Source organism: Xyrauchen texanus, chromosome 35 (genome assembly GCF_025860055.1).
Source record: "Xyrauchen texanus isolate HMW12.3.18 chromosome 35, RBS_HiC_50CHRs, whole genome shotgun sequence".
NCBI classification, from domain to species: Eukaryota; Metazoa; Chordata; class Actinopteri; order Cypriniformes; family Catostomidae; genus Xyrauchen; species Xyrauchen texanus.
In genome coordinates, this window is record NC_068310.1 from 2,076,014 (window position 1) to 2,095,512 (window position 19,499).

The window sequence follows — 19,499 nt, forward strand, 5'->3', positions numbered from 1 at the left end:
GCTCTGTTTAGCCAGAGAAGGAGCTGGCCCCCACAGTGAGCCTGGTTTCTCCCAAGGTTATTTTTCTCCATTAACCAACATATTATGGAGTTTTGTGTTCCTTGCTACAGTTGCCTTTGGCTTGCTCACTGGAGTGCTAAATACACTTATTATTTATTTGTACAAACAATTTACAATTATATTTTTATCAAACTGCACAGTGATCAAATGAATTATTTTTAGATATTATACAGTTTCATTTTCTGTTAAAGCATGTCTTTCTGTACAGCTGCTTTGAAATGGTGTGTTGTGAAAAGCGCTATACAAATAAATATGACTTGACTAATTAAAGAAGTAGGCTATATGGACATCACAATTTTTGTATTGTTCCAGTTGCTGAAATATTGAGTACACTTGCATTTCCAGCAAATCACTTTACTCGTGCAAGTCATATTTTGGCTTAAAAAATTACCAAAAAGAAGAAAATGTATCTACAGTATCTTAAATAAATTAAATAAATTAATCATCAATCTGTTGTGTTTTTTTTAAAATTTTTTAAGATGAATGCAATTCCATGCACTACTGCACTAAGTAATCACACTGGACCAGCAGAGAGATGTCCCAGAAGTACAACAAGAAGACAAGTGGTAGGGGCAGTGGTGGCTCAGTGGTTGAGGCTCAGGGTTACTGACCAGAAGGTCAGGGGTTCAAGCCCCAGCACCACCAAGATGCCACTGTTGGGCCCTTGAGCAAGGCACTTAACTCCAGGTTGCTCCGGGGGGGATTATCCCTGTAATAAGTGCACTGTAAGTCACTTTGGATAAAAGCGTCTGCCAAATGCATAAATGTAAATGTAAGTAAATTAGAGTCTCTAGTTTGAGAAACAGACTTAACTGTCAACTTCAATGATCAATACATGCCAAACACCAGTTTCTCCTGTAACAGTGAAGTGAAGATGTTGCATCCTAAAAACTAATGATCTGTTTCTTATGACAAAATGGCATAAGTAACATGGCATGTTATGTTTATTATTGTTCAATTACATTTATTATTAAACCATTTGTAACAATGGATTGATTTCAAAAGTTTTTTTTTTTTCTTTCTAACTGTAGCTTGTAGCCTATAACTAACCATTTTATCAAGAAAAAAAAAACAGATCCAGTAATGTACATGAAATTCAGCGGTGGTCTCAAAAGTTCCTCAGAACACGCCCAGATATACACAGTCTGCGCAACAGGCCGACGAGACTAACAGCGGCACATCTCTTCTACCTGCGCCACAATGCACCCTGAACAGTGAGTGGACGGAGGGATCACATGTCCTGGGAAAAATTATACTTGCTGAAAATTTGCTTCAGATTGACTTTAGTTACTAACAGACTGGCTACTCACTGTGCAAGTTCAGTTTCTGAACTTCTCGTTACCATTTAGTGAAAACGAACCAGGACCATAATGAGCCGAAAAGCACGGCGCTGGATATTTCGCATTTTCCACTGTCTCGGACTAATCTACTTGAAAATAGGGTGAGCTGATGAAAAATGCATAAATGTAATGAACAGTATATAATGTCTTCATGTTATCCTCACACTGGAATAAAAAAAATAAATAAATCACAATCTTTTAGTTGCCTACAAGTCTGTATTTAGAGATTTTTCTATGAAATTACATTTGCAAGTACTGCTTTTCGCACAGTACACTCTTAGAAAGAATGTGTCAAAAATGACACAACCTGTGTTAAATTTTGACACATTCGTGGGTGAGCTCCAGGACCACTAGTTTTGTATTAATTTTAACTCATTCACTGTGTAAATGATTTTAACACAGTAATGTGTCAGGAAAGGTTAACATAAAGATTTTAACACAGTATGTGTTGTCTGTGGCTACACAAAATTTGCAGGAAATGCACCTACAGTAAAACCCTATAGAAAAAAAGTGGCATTTTTGGCCTAATATCAGTTATATAAAATAATGACCAATGACAACCATTAATGAGTTCAAAACATTTATTGTCATGAAAAATATCAATTACATTCATAGAACTCAGACTATAATGATACTGTTTCAAGCAGTAAAAAATATGTCCAGCATAGGACAGTTTCACAAATTGATAAGGCAGATAACAATTATATCATGTCAATACTTTGTATCTGGGATTGATGTAGATCTGATCAGCCAACTGTTGGTGACTGCATACTGATCCAGTTCCTACGATGATTGAATGTCTTTTCCCATTGCAGTTCTGATGGAGGCGATGTTTTCAGATGATGGCTTCATTCTCTTGATGACAGTCAACCATTCATTTATGTCTTCATCGATAGATAATGTTACTGAGGCTCCCGCTGACACACTGCTCGGAGCTTTACGTTTTCTCCGATAGCGTCGCTGTCCCTCTTCAAGATGCCGCCTCATATTTCGAAGCTTCATTTCGATGAATCCTTTATGGGACACAGGGTCATATAGATGCTCCTACTAACACATTTTATTGAAAGTTTGTAAACAACACACTTTTGCCAATAAAATACACATTTCAGCAGAACTATGAGCTCAATTATGCTAGATTAAATTTTAATACTTAAATATCCTTCATTCTCTCCAGCAAGGCTGAGACTTAGAGAGGGGAACACTGCAATCAAAGATTTCGCTAAATTCAACTTGTCAGCAGTACAGGGGTAACTGTTTGAGACAAAAACATGATACACATGCAAGAAATTACTATACAAAGTTACAATTTAATAACACGCAGTTAAATAATGTGTAGCCTACTACTTTTGCATCAATTTAGAGCTGAATAACTTTATACAAACTACATATTATTTATTTTAAGTCATGAAAAACATCCATAGTCAAATCTTATGTCTGAATTAAGTAAACGAGAAAGAAAGGATTCTTTAATGAATTCATCTAATTATAATTGTTGGGTGATGGTGCTAAACGCACATGATCGTTCTCTTAAAAGTGCTTGGACAGGAGAGTTCAAGATACTCACAATTATACAATACATACAAAAATATATAATGCACACTTATTTGATGTGAGTTTTTTTTATTATGGTTAGTTTAATGATTATGAACACAAAGATAACCATGGAAAATCAAATCTATATTTATTGCATTAAAGGAGTAGGTCACTTAGCATCAGGGTGTTTATTAAAATAACTTATTAATATAAAAGTCATATACACCTAGAATGACTTGAGGGAGAGTAAATCATGGGCTAATTTTCATTTTAAAGTGAACTACTCCTTTAATATAAGCTACCATCAATACTAAAGCGGGCATGGGATAATTACAAACTAAAGTCACTATGACTGTTATCTATTTCTAAAGTAAGTAATAAATGTATATGTAAAAAGTTCTGCAATGGGATTCGTCAGTCTCCAAATTCCTTGCATCTCTTCGTTCACTCCATGCTTTTACTGCACTCAACCGCCATGCACTATATAGGGTTTGGATTTGAGAATCAGTAAACAAGCGAGCGATTTCAGACACAGCAACATTCGACACCGAGAGTCGTTTCCTGTGCTTGAGTCAATCCTGACTCTGGGGCCAGGGGTCATCACTTAATATAATGTTACAAATATTTTTTTCCCTAACATTCACTTAAGACATAACAGATAATGTTTGCATGAATACTCGCCAAAATAGATATTTTGAAATAATGTAATTCTGTGTATGTGTATATATTGGGATGGTGCATTGTCTGAGGCGTATTTGTGCACGCATCAGATATGTCAATCAGCTAAATAACATTGTTTCGTTTACATCAGCATGAACCGAAATTCACTCCCCAAAAAATCATTACTTGGCAATGCTAAACAAAAGATTGTGATGCTATGATGTATCAATATCCCCCCCACCTTTATGTCACTTTACATAGTAATGATTAAAATCTGTCCTTAAAACATAAACTTACAATCCACTTTTTGCAACAAGATCACTGATAGTGATGATCTTTTTTCTTTCCCTTGTAGATAGCATGCCTGTGCGATGATATTCAGCCATTATATCAGATGCCTTCTTGGTCAGTAAGGACTGTAATGGTGGAGAGTCTTCCATCTAATCAAATTGACAGATCAAAAGTTGTTAAGAGTTTTTGATTTAGTAGGAATAAATGATTTAGTGAGAGTTTTACTGCAGTGCTTACCTGAATGTTTTCAATCGGAGGCTGAATGGGGATGACTTGTAAGGTGACCACAGTGGCAACATGAACTTGAAATTTGTCATATTCTTGCACAGTTGGGGTGATGTCACAATCAATGTAGTCATTGAAATCTTTGTTAAATTTCAGAAACCGTTCTAACTGAACAGGATGGGGGAATTCTGAATAACAATTTTCCAAAAGTTGTGAAGCATCACAGATGTGAAAAATCTTTTTGTATGTTTCTGTATTGTCTTTATAGATACAAACAAGTACAGCTTTGGTCCGTTGTCCAGTGACTAAAGACCCAGGAGTCACTGGCCCAGGATCATCTTCAGATGGGTCCATTTGCTGTGTAATAAAAATAATATATACATTTAGACATAATACAGTATAATACATATTTTATTTACTGATTTTTACAACATTTACACATAGAATTAGCTGATACCATAGCTAAATTCATTTCTCATCACAATTTAAGTTAGTTAATAAGCCTGCAGCAACACATTCATACACCAGCATCCTTACAAATCTGAACTACCTTTTCTCGGATCCATTTTTTCCCTTTCTTTTTTTCTAACACAATATCAAGGCCATATAAGCTATATTTTGGGCCAGGCGTAGGCTACATGGAGCTGTTCTGACAGTTGAGAGAGGCCGTGAGCCCCAGCACAAGCAATCATTTGAATTTTCGCGGCATTATAATTGTGTAGAATTATTTTGCAATACATTTAAGTTAACATTTAGGCTAAGTTACCAGCCTGCAGCTAAAATGGCGGCAACACATTTCCACATAGCCGTTAACGTCTATTTTCATATCGAATGCAAATAGCTACACTTAACCAATACCAAGTAAACAAAAATTACACTGTTTTATTTTGTCATTACTGGTACAATTTCACTTTTCATTGGCGACGTCTAAAGCTAATATTGAGAAAATAAGGGCGAAAAGCGCGGTCCCATGTTAACCTAATCTTGCATGGTTTAACTTTGTTTGCAAAATAATCCAGACATTTTAATAGAAATTCTTCAGAAAACTACTTATTCTAACATTTTTATTATGTGTGCTTTGTGTAACGCTATTGACTATGGACAGTTAACGTTATTGCCAATTAACATTTTTGTCCGCGAAGTTTTGCAAATACCTGACCGTGCCTTGCCCTTAACAGTTCGCTTAGAAACCAAACTAAACCTAGTATACACATATATCAGCAGCAGAAAATGAAGTTTTCGCACATAAATACAAGTAAAAATGACTTCAAGTAGAACTTACCTTAAGAATCTTATTAGCAGTCACCCAACGACTGAACTCCGTCTCTCGTCGCAGAAAGGCGGTTCCCTTACGAGGGAACTCGCGATGCGTCGATGATGCTTTGGGAACGCCTTTGCGTGATTACCTCTGAAGCACGTATGTCAACTAGTCAATGGAATGAATGAACGCCACAGGCGGGTGACGTCATGACCAGGAAAGGATATAAGCACATCCGGTGCGTTACTCGCGTTAGATTTTGTGCCTCAGCACAGCGCTCTGTGTCAAAACTGTCTGTCTTTTTATTGTTGTCTGTCTCTCTTTATATTGGATATTATGGCGAAACAACTATTTAAAGCCTGTGCTTCTCCTTGCCCTTGTTATATCACGGGTTGAGATACACATGAGCTTTGTGTAGTTTGTTTGGGAGTGGAGCATGCGATGTCAGCCTTCGAGGGGTCTGACTGTCAGCATTGTGAGCGTCTGCGGGGTTGGAGACGGGCTCTGCCTTATCTCCTTCTTTGCTTCGGTGCTCTAGCTCTGAGGAGGTAGAGTTACTGAGCATTTATGAGAGTGACACAAACACTAACACAATAAGGGGAGAGGATTCGCCATCCCTCTCCCCAGCATATGAGGAGCTTATTGAGGTGATAACTCGTGCTGTTGATAAATTAAATATTGACTGGCCAGCAGAAAAAAGAGATACTCGTCCTAAAAGCAAATTAGACGAGCGTTTTCTCACATCTAATGTTTCATCTCAATCACGGGCCCTTCCATTTTTTCCTGATCTACATAGTGAGCTATGTAGATCATGGAATAAATCATATTCGTCACGTCTTTTTAGTCCCCATGTTCACATGTATTCAAATATAAAGGGGCTGAAAGATTTTGGTTATGGGTCGATGCCCCCAGCGGAACAGACGCTCGCGAGCTATCTGTCTCCTGGGTCAGCATCGTCCCTGAGGGATCCTGTGTTGCCGAATAAACCACTAAAAACCACATCCAATTTTGTGGGTAAGGCTTATACGGCAGCAGGTCAAGCTGGAGCCTGTCTGCACACGATGGCAGTGCTCCAAGCCTATCAGGCAGATCTGCTGGGGGATATCGATAGGAGTGAGGGAGTTAGTCCCAATGAAATTCGAGAACTTCGTCGGGCTACAGATCTTTCTCTCAGAGCCACGAAGGAGACCGCCCGTGCTATTGGGCGGTCTATGGCAGCCCTCATAGCTACTGAGAGACATCTTTGATTAAATCTTGCAGAGATTAAAGATAAAGAGCGGGCCTTTCTCTTAGATGCCCCTATGTCTCCCTCTGGTCTTTTCGGTGACTCGGTGAATACGGTTGTTGAAAGATTTCAAGAAAATAAAAAACAATCTGAGGCTTTTAAAAAAATTCCTTCCTCGCCGAGTCCATCCCCCTGGGGATGCTGGGCGTGAGCATCCCCAGCCAAGTTCCTCGCACCGTGTGCAACAGAAAATAAGTGTTGCGTCTCGTGCTCCCCCGAATAAATCTTGGGGACCGAGCCAACGCTCTCAGCCGAAGTCGGCTAAGTCTAAGCCGGATCTGAGGACCGTACTTACAGCTAAGAAGGCTTCGGCTCAGAAAAGGTCCTGACGCTATGCACGTCAGACCATCGAGGACAGCCCCAACCGGGGTGGAGCGGTGTACACCTCAGAATACGGTGCCCGCTCCACTTCGGGGTCCTCATGGGACCAGTCTGCCTACCCCGCCACCCTTGGTGCATCGGGGCGCAGTGGTATCCAGCGAAAGTTCGCCGCAATGTCGACTCGACGTTGCGTCGGATGTGAGCCCTCTGAGGGGGGTTCAAAAACAGTCAGTTCGGTTGTTTCCTGCTAATATGCTTCAGGTCGCCGAAGTGGCTGTTCCTTTAACACCAGAGGCCAGTCTCGAGAGTCTGGTACCCTTAGTAGATTTTCTGACAGAGTGGAAGAATCTGGCGAATATATCTCCTTGGGTCCTGCAGATAATAGAGAAAGGTTACAGAATCCAATTCGGTTCTCCTCCGCCTCGTTACAACGGGGTGTTACCACGGTAGTACATCCCGAGCAGGCTCTGGTAATGGAGCAAGAGTCTCTCTTAGCAAAGGGAGCTATAGAACAGGTGTACTCCCCCGACAGAGAATCGGGGTTTTACAGCCGATACTTCATTGTTCCAAAAAAAGGATGGGGGGTTGCATCCAATTTTAGATCTCCGTTTGCTGAATCGTGCAGTCATGAAATTGAAATTCAAGATGCTCACACTCAAACAGATAGTGACTCAAATCAGATCCGAGGACTGGTTTGTCACGATAGATTTGAAGGATGCTTACTTCCATGTCTCCATCCTCCCTCAACACAGGAAGTTCCTGAGGTTTTCTTTCGGGGGCAAAGAATACCAATATCGGGTGCTTCCATTCGGTCTAGCTCTGTCACCCCGCACGTTCACGAAGTGCGTAGATGCAGCTCTGGCCCCGCTCAGGCTGCAGGGCATACGCATTCTGAACTACATCGACGACTGGCTGATTCTGGCGGAATCAGAGCAGTCAGCGGGTCGGCATCGAGATGTCGTTCTCGCTCAAATGAAGAAATTGGGGTTGAGACTCGATGCCAAGAAGAGTGTGCTTTCTCCATTACAGAGAACCACTTTCCTTGGTGTGGTATGGGATTCAGTCACGATGCGGGCCACACTATTGCCCGTTCGTGTAGCTGCTATCATCACAGCCACAAAAGAGTTGAGCTCCAGAGCTCCAGCCATGAGGAAATTATATACACTTAAGTGGAAAGTTTTCACGTCTTGGTGTCACCAGCATCAGCGAGATCCAGTTAACTGTTCAGTCAACACAGTACTTGAGTTTATCCAGTATCGTTTTACATCAGGTTCATGTCCTTCTACCTTAAAGGTTTATGTGGTGGCCATTGCGGCCTTCCACGCCCCTGTGGGTAGTACATCTTTGGGTCGAAACCCCCTGATTATTCGTTTCCTTCGTGGCACCTTGAGGCTGAGGCCTGCGGTTCGAACTAGGGTGCCGGCATGGGATTTGGCGATAGTTTTGAAGGCTTGTCTGGGGCTCCCTTCGCGCCCCTAGAGTTAGTTTCAGAAAAATTTCTGACGTTCAAGACTATCTTTCTGTTAGCCATTTCGTCCCTAAAAAGAGTCGGAGACCTTCAGGCTCTTTCGGTGTCTCCCACCTGTTTGGAATTTGCACCGGGTATGGTTAAGGCGTTCTTATACCCTAAGCAGGGTTACGTCCCTAAGGTGCCAACCAATATTCCAAGGCTTACTGTACTGCAGGCATTCTGTCCTCCTCCATTTACATCCTCGGACCAGGAAAAACTGAATCTCTTGTGTCCAGCGCGAGCACTGGACACTTATGTCCACAGGGCTGCCCCGTGGAGAAGATCTGATCAGTTGTTTGTCTGTTTTGGTTCACCTAAGAAAGGTCTTCCTGCTTCTAAACAGACAATCAGTAAGTGGATAGTTGAGGCTATTTCTCTTGCATATGAGTCCTCTGGCCAGCCCTTTGGTGGTCAGAGCTCACTCTACTCGAAGTATGGCGGCCTCTAAAGCCCTCTTATCAGGAGTTTCCCTCCAGGAGGTTTGTGATGCGGCAGGTTGGTCCTCGCCGCTAACTTTTGTGAGGTTTTATAGCCTGGACCTGGAAGCTGCCCCAGGATCCCGGGTGCTTTTTACTTAATTTGCCAACAGTTTTTTATCATCTGGCATTTTGTAATTATGGCGGATTGGGTATTATCGTTCCCAAAGCGTCATCGACGCATCGCGAGTTCCCTCGTAAGGGAACGTCTCACCCTAGTTCCCTGAGAAGGGAACGAGACGATGCGTCGCCCTGCCATACTTCCTGCATCCCGGCGATCGACTTTGCTTCGGCTCTAAAAGCTAACGCGAGTAACGCACCGGATGTGCTTATATCCTTTCCTGGTCCTGACGTCACCCGCCCGTGGCGTTCATTCATTCCATTGACTAGTTGACATACGTGCTTCAGAGGTAATCACGCAAAGGCGTTCCCAAAGCGTCATCGACGCATCGTCTCGTTCCCTTCTCAGGGAACTAGGGTTACAGTCGTAACCTGAGACGTTTTAGGTGTGGGGAATTCTCTCGTCAATTTCAAAATGGCAACAGATTAAGATTAAAAAAAAAGTTACTTGCGTTTCAGATCGTTAAAATAGGGTCCAGAGTGTGTAAATCTAATCAGTAAAGATCATTCTACACATGTTGTGTTGGATGTTGTGAACAAATACACAGGTTGTGTTAATTTTAAAACGACACATATGTGTAACACATCTGAATACTTCCAACACATTTTTATCTAATATTGACACAACATGTGTAATCTAGAGTGCTACACATAATGTGTCATTTTTCTACACATTTCTTCTAAGAGTGTACATCTATTTTGCAAGGTAAACAAATAAATGTACTTGGGCGATTCTCACGAAAACCTGTCAAGAAAGTGCACTGGTCCAATTTTACTCCAAAATCAAAGGAAACAAAGAAATCATATTTTGCATTTAGAAAATGAAACATATTTATGTTTCATTTCAGCTCGGCGCTCGGCGAGATGACCGTCTTCGGAAAAGAGTTGAAAGTGGGTATGTTGGAGATTTTCTCAAGCATGTCTAAAAAGAAACATGAAAATGTTGCAGAAGTATTACCAACGTGGTTATATGCGGTTTTTTAATCTGAGGTAAAATAGTTACTTCCTTTACTTGTCACAGTTTGCTCTCATAAAATTCGACAGGTGAAGATTTCCGTGCCACACGCCTGAGATGTCTGCCAGATGAGATATATGAGCGCATGTTTCTTCCCTGGGATCATACATGTTGATGAACCTACAAACCCTTCATTAAAGATACAGGCGAGGGGGGTATCTCTTAAAAATCATGTGGGTCTTTGTAGCACTATTAAAAAGAGAACCCTCTTCTTATCAAGAACCATTTTGGTGTTGTAGCCTAAGGGTGCTTAGGAGATTGAAAAAGTTTAACTTGCCCCTCCTTTTATTTGAAAAAAAGAAGCAAAAATTTAGGTATAGTGAGGCACAATGGAAGTTAATGGGGCAATCCATAAATGTTAAAATACAAAACAAAATTAAAAGTAAAGCTACAAGACATAAACAATGTGTGTGTTAACAGAAAAGATTATAAGTGATTTTATCACAATAAAATCATGTGTAAATTTATATCCAATTGTACAACTTCGTTGCTTTGACGACATAGCGCTGTAAACCGTGTAATCCCGCAAAAAACATAAACAACTTTACAGCTCAAATAATACATTTTACAAGTGTCGCTCACTTCGAGATTTAACAGAAGAATTAATTTAAGTGCTTTCTTTCTTTTTTTTTTTTTTTTTTGTATTAACAATTTTTATTGATTCCATGGAGCAACTCATACATTACAGAAAATGCTAAAATCAAACCACATGAAATCATAACATTTTCCCCCTGAACATTAACCCCTCCACCCCCACCTGACATAAACAAGCACTCCATTGGTCAAAAGCTAACTTACAAAGACACACAAATAGACAATAAAACTGAAAATATTTAGAGACATAAAAATAAATAATTTATTATTTAATAAAAAAAAAACACTTGTCCCTCCCTCTGCCCCTTCCCGAGAGAACCTCCAAAAAGGCCAGATAGCCAGCCCACTTCCTGATGTATATATCCAGGTTGCCCAGCCTTCTATCAACCATCTCCTCAAACGCCACCACCCTGCCCAACTCGATGCACCACTCATGAAATGAGGGTGCACCAGATGACCTCCATCCCCTGAGGATTACCCGCCTGCCGATCATCATGCTGGTCAGGACCCAGCTCTCCATATATCTATCAGCCACATTCAGGACTGCCCATCACCCAAAACACGCAACCAAGAGTCAACTACGTCACACGCGAAGCTCTGAACCCGTGACCAAAACTCTTGGATCTTAACACATCCCCAAAAAAAATGGGTGGTGTCTCCATCTTCTGGATGGCATTGCCAGCAGATTGGTATGTCCTTAAGACCAAGCCTATACATTTTAGAAGGGGTCCAATAAAATATATGTAAACCTTAAATTGCATAAGGTGAACCCTTGCATCTCTAGATGCAGACTTGACATTTTTTAGAATCCCAGCCCACACTCCCTCCTCCAATACCAAGTTTAAATCTTTCTCCCATAGTCTTTTAAGAGAATTTAAAGCTCCATCCCCCAGCCTCTGATTTAACAGGGAGTAATACACTGATGCCTCATGATCCTTCCTAAAAGCAGCAGTAACCACTCCCAGAGTATCTGCCGCTACTCTGTGTTCTACTCCCAAAAACAGTGCAGAGCAGGTGGCACTGCTGTAAATACTTATAAAATTGAGATCTGGGAATCCCAAAACGTTGAAAACAATTTTCAAAAGATCTCAATACTCCACTCTCATATAGGTCACCGAGTGTATTAACCCCCCTCACAATCCAATCTGACCAACAGAAAGGGGACTTATTAATACATAATTTAGGGTTCAGCCATATGCTTGAGGCTAAGTTTAAATAAATATCAGATTTAAACACTCTGGACACTTTTGTCCATAACAAGTGTAAATGCGAGAGAACGTGTGTGACTTCTCAAATTAGTTTGATAGCAAGGCTTTGCAGTGGCAAGATAGGGGCAATAACTTACTTTTCAATACAAAAACAGGGAGGGGCTCTCTCAGGTGGAAGCGACCAATGAGCCAAATGTCTGAGACTGAATGCATAATAATAAAACAAAATCTTAGGTAGGCCTAGCCCACCTTTGTCAATCGGCCTATGTAGCTTATTGAAATGTAACCTGGGACGCTTTCCATTCCAAAGGACTTCGCAATGCTGTCAAATTGCTTGAAGTAAGAGAGGGGGACATCTACAGGGAGAGATTGTAGCAGGTAGTTACATTTTTAAATACAATTCATTTTAATAACATTAACCTTCTCAATCATCGATAAATGTAATGAAGCCCACCTACCCACATTGCTCGGAAAACTTTTTATTAAAGGGTCAAAATTATCTGTAACTAAATATCATAAATTTGCTGGCAATAAAATGCCCAAATACTTAATGCCCTGTTTGGGCCATTGAAAGGTTGCCCGGTTGAAAAGCCATTGCTGGGCAGTATTCAGCTGACAAGCCATCTGGCAAAAAATCAAAAGATTTTTTTTTGCTTAGTCATCAGTTTAGGGGGGTTCTAATGGTTCCACAAAATTTCAAATATCTTCATCAATAGATGAAGATGTGGAACTATAAAGATCAAGATTTTATCAATGACCAAGGTAAAAATTTCCCCACCAGCAAATGTCACTGAGGGAATGGTAGAAAAGACTCTTTCTGCTTTACGCAGAAATATGTATATATGTAGCCAAAAGCTTCCCTGCTTTGTACCCCGACTCAAAGTATGACTGTCCTACCCTGAATACATTTATATTTATGCATTTGGCAGATGCTTTTATCCAAAGCGAGTTACAGTGCACTTATTACAGGGACAATCCCCCCAGAGCAACCTGGAGTTAAGTGCCTTGCTCAAGGGCCCAACAGTGGCATTTTGGTGGTGCTGGGGCTTGAACCCCCGACCTTCTGGTCAGTAACCCTGAGCCTCAACCACTGAGCCAGATATAAAAAAAAAATCTATTCTAGAATAAATCCTATGAACTTGAAACCCTACCAGATGGGTTCAAAAGTCTCCAAATATCTGCAAGACCAAGATTTTGACACATCCTGTGAAGCGTCAATGTTGCTCTAGGGAGCTTACACATTTTTGCTTCACTATGATCTTATGAGTCCTTCAAAAGATTAAAGTGTCCTCCCAGTATTGGGTGCCATGAGGGGTGCCATCCCTTCAAGATCTATAAAAAAGCCCTTATCAGAATTAGGTGCGTAAATATTACCCAAAATCAACCTTTGCCCCTGAATTTCTCCTAAAACAATAATGATTCTCCCTAATTTATCTTTACTCTGTTTGAGATATTTGAATTGTAGATGTTTATTTATCAGTATAATGACTCCCTTACTCTTACTTGAGCCAGCACTAAAGGAAGCATGTCCACCCCATATCTTCCCCAATTTTTTAGCTTCCTATGGGGAAAGATGCGTTTCTTGAAGAAACACTATATCATATTTCTTACGCTTAATAAAATAAATAACCTTCCTTCGTTTTATGGGGTACTCCGACCCATTCACATTCTATGTGGAGAGAGATAACCTACTCATAATAATAAAACATTTTTGTGTCAAAAACAAGATAACACAGACCGTCTAGGTTACTATTGTAACCTCTGTTCACTGATGGAGGAAACGAGATGTTGTTTCGAAGAAGCGACCCTAGGGGTCTCTCTTGAGAGCCTCGTGCATCACTGAACTTGAGAAAAGGCCAATGAGAAATTGGAAGACAGAATTTGCATGTCCCGCCCCCGGACATACGGGTATAAAGGGAGGGAAATGCATCTGTCCATTCAGGATTTTGCCCCGAGGAGCCAAGAATGAGGCCGTAAGAGTGGCTCAGTTCAGCATCGTGACACAACGTCTCGTTCCCTCCATTAGGGAACGGAGTTAGATGTTCCACGCATGTGCGGGCAGGCAGTTGCGTGCCAAAGCGACAGGCTGTGTCAGACTGCACATACACTTCCCCAATGCCCCATAAAATCGTAATAACCTTCTGGTTACTGACACCCCGAAGGGGGGAACAAGGCGACGTGCCAAGCATGGGAGCAAACCGTGCCTGCCGCGCCTTTTCTCTCTCTATGTTTCTTGCATAGAGTTAAAGTGGTTGGGGCCATCTTAACGCTATCACACGCATTGGGGAAGGCGTTCTTTTCCAATTCCTATTCTTTCAAGGGGAAAGACCCTGCAGAGACCACACCTACTCATGCTAGGGGAGGTAAAGATTGGTGAAATACATCACATGGGTTTTAGGCCACATGTGGAAAATGGCGTGGTGGTAGAGGGAGGGGTTGCTACAACACGGTGACCGGGGGGCAGCGGGGACTGCCCAAGGGAGATGCGGGTTTGCGGAAAATACACACAGGGGGATTAATCTACACAGGGGCCCATCCTGTGGAGCACCTATTCCAGTACAGAGTAGTTTCAGTACTCGTAGTGGGTCTGGTCGGGTAATTCCTCCACTGGAGTCATCCAGGGAGCCAAGTTAGTGGGATCTCCTGGGATAAGAGCGCACGTGATTGCCTCAGTGGAGGGATAAGGAGCTAGATGCAAGCGGTACACCCGGTCAGTTGTTTCCGCGTTACCGAGTTCTACTGGCTCGGACCTGAGGGAACACGGGATGAAACCGACTCAACCCTTATAGACTCAAGTTATTTGGTGTTGCCAATCCTGCTGCTCTGCATATGTCTGCTAAGGAGGTGCCGTTGACCAGTGCCCACGAGGATGCCACACTTCTCGTCGATTGTTCTCGAACCCGTCTCTTGGGAAGTGAACAGGTCTACCTGTGCGTTGCCGAACCATTTCCAAATCAGCTGGACAAACTGGGGGTGAAGCCTCCACTCTCAGCTGAGCATACCTTGTTGTGACAGCGTGTCAACTGCCATGTTGAGGCTGCCTTGGATGTGAGTGGCGAGCAGCGACCTGAGTTGTCTGAAACGTATCAAGACGTGCTTGCCCCTAATTAGCATGAGGAAACGCCGTAGGGCAAGAAGTACAGCCAGCAACTCTTGGCAGTTGATGTGCCAACGCAGCGGGGGCCTTTTCCAGAGGCCAGCGGCTGCATGCCCGTTGCACACGGCGGCCCAACCCTGTTTGGAGGCGTCTGTGGTGACCAGAACGCGTCAGGACATCTGCTGTAAGGGGAATCCTGTCCGTAGAAAACAGAGGTCTGTTTAGGGTTTGAAAGTCTGGCGGCAGGTGGGTGTGATAAACGCCTGGTGTGTGCCGTGGTGCCATGCCCTTCTCGGGACTCGAGTCTGGAGCCAGTACTGAAGCAGTCTCATATGCATCAACCCCAGTGGCGCAACCACCGCGGAGGATGCCACATGCCCCTGGTGAGGCGCGCAACCATTGAGACTGAGTCTAACTAAGTCTTGGGAGTGGGCCAGGATGAGCCAGTTGTCGAGGTAGTTGAGTATGCGAATGCCCACTTCCCTTAGTGGGGTAAGGGCTGTCTCTGTGACCTTCGTGAAGACGCAAGGGGACAGGGAGATGCCAAAGGGGAGGACCTTGTACTGATACGTACAAGCTCCGTGCTAGGGGCACTAAGGGGACAACCGTTTTTGACGTACCCAGTGGGGTGGAGCAGCGGGGCAGAGCAGGCAATGCGGCGTCGGGAGGCAAAAGCGCATCCCGAGGCTCTAGTGCTGAGAGAAGACTCAAAGCACTTACCTTGCTCCGCACACCCGGCAGGTCCGGAGGCGGGGGGGTCCATGTCTGGTGTGCCGGGACTGTTGAGGTATGGCGCCGCAAAGAAAACAAACTGAACTGAGGATTCTGCTACCGGCCCTCCACCGGGGGACAGAGTGGTCTGCTTACCAGCTCCGGAGCAAACGTCTCGATCTCAGGATCATCCGTCTCAGGAATGCTCGGGTCCTGGAGGATGTTCGATTCCTGTGGGGCACTCGACGCTGGGGCTGAGAGCTGGGCCAAGGTTGAGCTGCAGGTTTCCTGGAAGCCGCAGGAGGATGCCCTCGGCGAGCAGACGGAGCATGACCCGTGCTGGTTGCGTGACGGGGCATGATGTGAGAAATGGCCTCCGTCTGTTTCTTCACTGCTGAGAACTGCTGGTTGAAGTCCTCGACGGTGTCACCGAAAAGACCCGAACTGGGTGACGGGGGACGTTGAGGAAGCGTGCTTTGTCCATGTCCCGCATCTCGACCAGGTTCAGCCACAGGGGGCGGGACATGCAAATTCTCTCTGCCAATTTCTCATTGGCCTTCTCAATTTCTCAAGTTCAGAGATGCGTGAGGCTATCAAGAGAGACCCCTAGTGTAGCTTCTTCGACACAATGTGGAATTAGTGCAACAATCAAACCCTGAACTTCTCCCTAAAAAGAACAAACAGAAAAAAGAAAAATGTATGCATGTACCCTGCGCATGACACTGCCAAACGGCGTCAACCCCTCTAAACTTAAAAGGTCTGTGTATGCCTACGAGAGCCCCTGTAACAATTTTGACATTGGACTGCTCAAGTAAACAGAAAATACTTTGTAAAACAGACCTCAGCCAACAGGCAGAATAAACACAAAGAACATGTAGATTCATTCACAGAACTGTCTCGAAAGTGTGTTCCTCCACAAAACAAACTCCAGCAGATATAAAGCCATTCAATTTCCTCGGACAGACAAAACATTTTCAGAGAGCCGGCTGATAATACAAGCTCCAGCCGCTAGGCAGAACAGCACAAAAATAAACAAAACAGGCATCCCAGTTCCTCGGTTGAATAAGAGACAAACTCACTCGGAGGCCGCATAAAAAAATAAAAAAATAAAAAAAACACCATGACCAACTCTATATGAGCCTGTCAACTTTATAAGAGGCGTACTTTATGTGAGCATGTAGATATTTTGCGTATAGATGTAGATATGTAGATCATCTATAGTGTCCATTCTTAATCTGGCTGGGACATTCAGTGTAAAAACGATCTTCAGTGCAAACGTTTCTTGAAGGAAGTGTCATTCCACAAAACAAACTCCAGCCACTAGGCTGAACCAATGCAAAAAGAAACAAAAATGGTGCCCAGCTTCCTAGACAATCGAGTCACTGAACAGCGAGACGGTCCATTTTTATTTATGAAGGAGAGTGTCTGTTTCGGACATGTAAATACTTTGCGGCCATCCTTCGTTTCTATTATCAGTTTGGCCGGAAACATCAATGCAAAAGCTATCTTCCATTGATGCAAGAGTTTCTTACATTCCTTGAACCGATCGGGTTTCTCTCTTGTCAAATTCGCAATGTCCGGGAACAAGATAATACTGTGATTCTTCCAAAAATATTTCCTTTGCTCCTCGCCTGGTGCAACATGAGATCTTTATCGGATGATCTCCGAAATTTGGCCAGAACTGATCAGGGCTGTCTCCCTCAGCAGATCTATGAGCTCGATTTCCAGTTTATGGCCTGTTATGTCGAGCAGACTCAGGAAGAGCTCGTCAAGGAATTTCACCATATCGCTGCCTTCTTCATGCTCAGGAATTCCAACAATCCCTTTCCTTTGGCTCATATTTGTGATATATTCCAGTGTTCCAAGTCTGTTTTGGACTCTAGTGAGATTTCCAAGTCAGCAACAACCTTCGTCAGCATCACCGAGATGTTGGACAGTTGATGCTAAATTTCTTCTCCCGACGTGCCTTCCAAATCGAGTCCCCGGTCCTCAGGGCCGCCAGAGGCCCCAGCTTGATTATGTAAGTGTCTTTTAATGTCTCCAGAGTCTAAGGATTTTGACTTCTTTGCAATGTTTACCTCAAAGAGCAAGTATGTAACTGGGTGTCGAATCTCACCGGATTATAACATGAAAATAATTAATAAACTAGCAAAGTGCACAGAGCTAGTCGCTCACACGTCTGCTTCTTCCACGGCATCACGCGTCCTCATTTAAGTGCTTTCTATCATTATAATAAGCTTCACATTTCTACCTTTAAACCCTCCGTAAGTGCATCAATGTAACCTCTTTTTTGTGTGCTTTTTTTTTTTTTTAAAGAAAAGGAGGGACGAATAGAATAATAGTCTAATAATTTAGGTAATCAACAATATACCACAAATGCATTATGCCACAAGAGCTTAACTTGTTTTTGAACCCAAAATATTAATTTAATATTACATTTAAATCAGTGTAATGGTTTATGGGTTATTTAAAGTGTCAGTATACCATCAGCAGATTTTTTTTAACGAAATGGAAGCATGAGCTAGGAGACTCCTATTAGCTGCATGCCTTTTAATCAAATCAGGTATCTCATCCAATCATAATCCAGTCTCTACGTCATAAGCTCCAGCTGTTGTTCATCTGTCTTTATGTCGCTGCTTGTTTTCATGCATGTGAGTGGAACACACGCTATGCCTTTGCTCTCAAGCAAATAATCGGCAACTTTTGAAATATACTTTGAAACGATGTAATGCTTTTCCTTGCTTCTCAAGCAAACAGTCAACTTAATATTGGATTATACATCTTCAGTTTACTCACCTTGATGTTTCCACTCTCCAGCGCAACTCTGTTAATTCTTCTGATTGGGTTTAAAGCTTTTTCAATATTCTCTGTTATTTTACGGTACTGCTTCCCAAATAGTTTTTACAACAATGTTTTACTTTCTGTTTTACTAGTCGGCCAACACCGATTTTCATGTTGCAGGTAAAATTGTGTGTCCCGGCATATTCCAGCATGGGATAATTTTGTCCACATTCTTTGCTCGTCTGTTTCAACAGTGTTTGCATGTTGAAATTCCTGCATTGGGCATCAACATGCATGCACATATATTTATGCATATGTCTTCAGTGTATGGTATGATTATGTCTTTTAGTCAGTTTTCTTTCAGTTGCTCCTCACACAAAACACAAACACTTATGCTTGCAATGCAACTGGTCCCAACATTCAAGATACGCAAGTTCTCAGTTTCTTTTCTTTTGGGGGAAACAATTATCATAGATCTAGCTGGTGGCTGATGGGGTTTTAGGTTCCCCTGTTTTTCATTCACTGCTCATTATTTTCATCATACATAATAGTAAATGCTTTTCAAGCAATTATGTCTCCTTTTTACTATATTGGCGGTGCTTCCATTTTCAGCTCACATTTCCTGCATTTGAGCAATTAGGTTTAGTGTTCATGCATTTATGTATGCACCTCTAGTATTCATAGTCATTTATCTCTATTAAACGTAGACATGTTAATCATAGTTCATATTTCTTTAGTGTTTTCTGTGGCTGTGTTTTTAAAAAAAAAAAAATAATTATTTATTTTTTTACAGTCATGTATCTTTCTAAGCAATTTCAGCTAGACTTGTTGTTATATGTCACATTAATCTTAACTCTTCCTTCTATTCATGATGGGTCTATCACAGTTCTCCTTAAAGGGCACCTATTATGGCATTTAAAATGTTCCTAATATTGTTTTGGGAGTCCCCAACAACAGTTTTACATGCATGCAATGACAAAAAACACTTTTGTTGTCTTATAATATGCATGTATG

The 19,499-nt window shown here is 42.2% G+C and overlaps 1 protein-coding gene across 1 annotated transcript in view; it reads left to right on the forward strand.

The window, feature by feature from the left end:
• Positions 1-9,913: 9,913 nt before the first annotated feature.
• The window catches only part of LOC127629290 (protein Wnt-7a-like), a 53,991-nt gene continuing 44,405 nt past the window's right edge, over positions 9,914-19,499 (forward strand). Inside the window, exon 1 of the mRNA XM_052106447.1 lies at positions 9,914-9,974. Coding sequence (XP_051962407.1) covers positions 9,914-9,974 — 61 coding nt within the window. The remainder of the gene's footprint in view (positions 9,975-19,499) is intronic.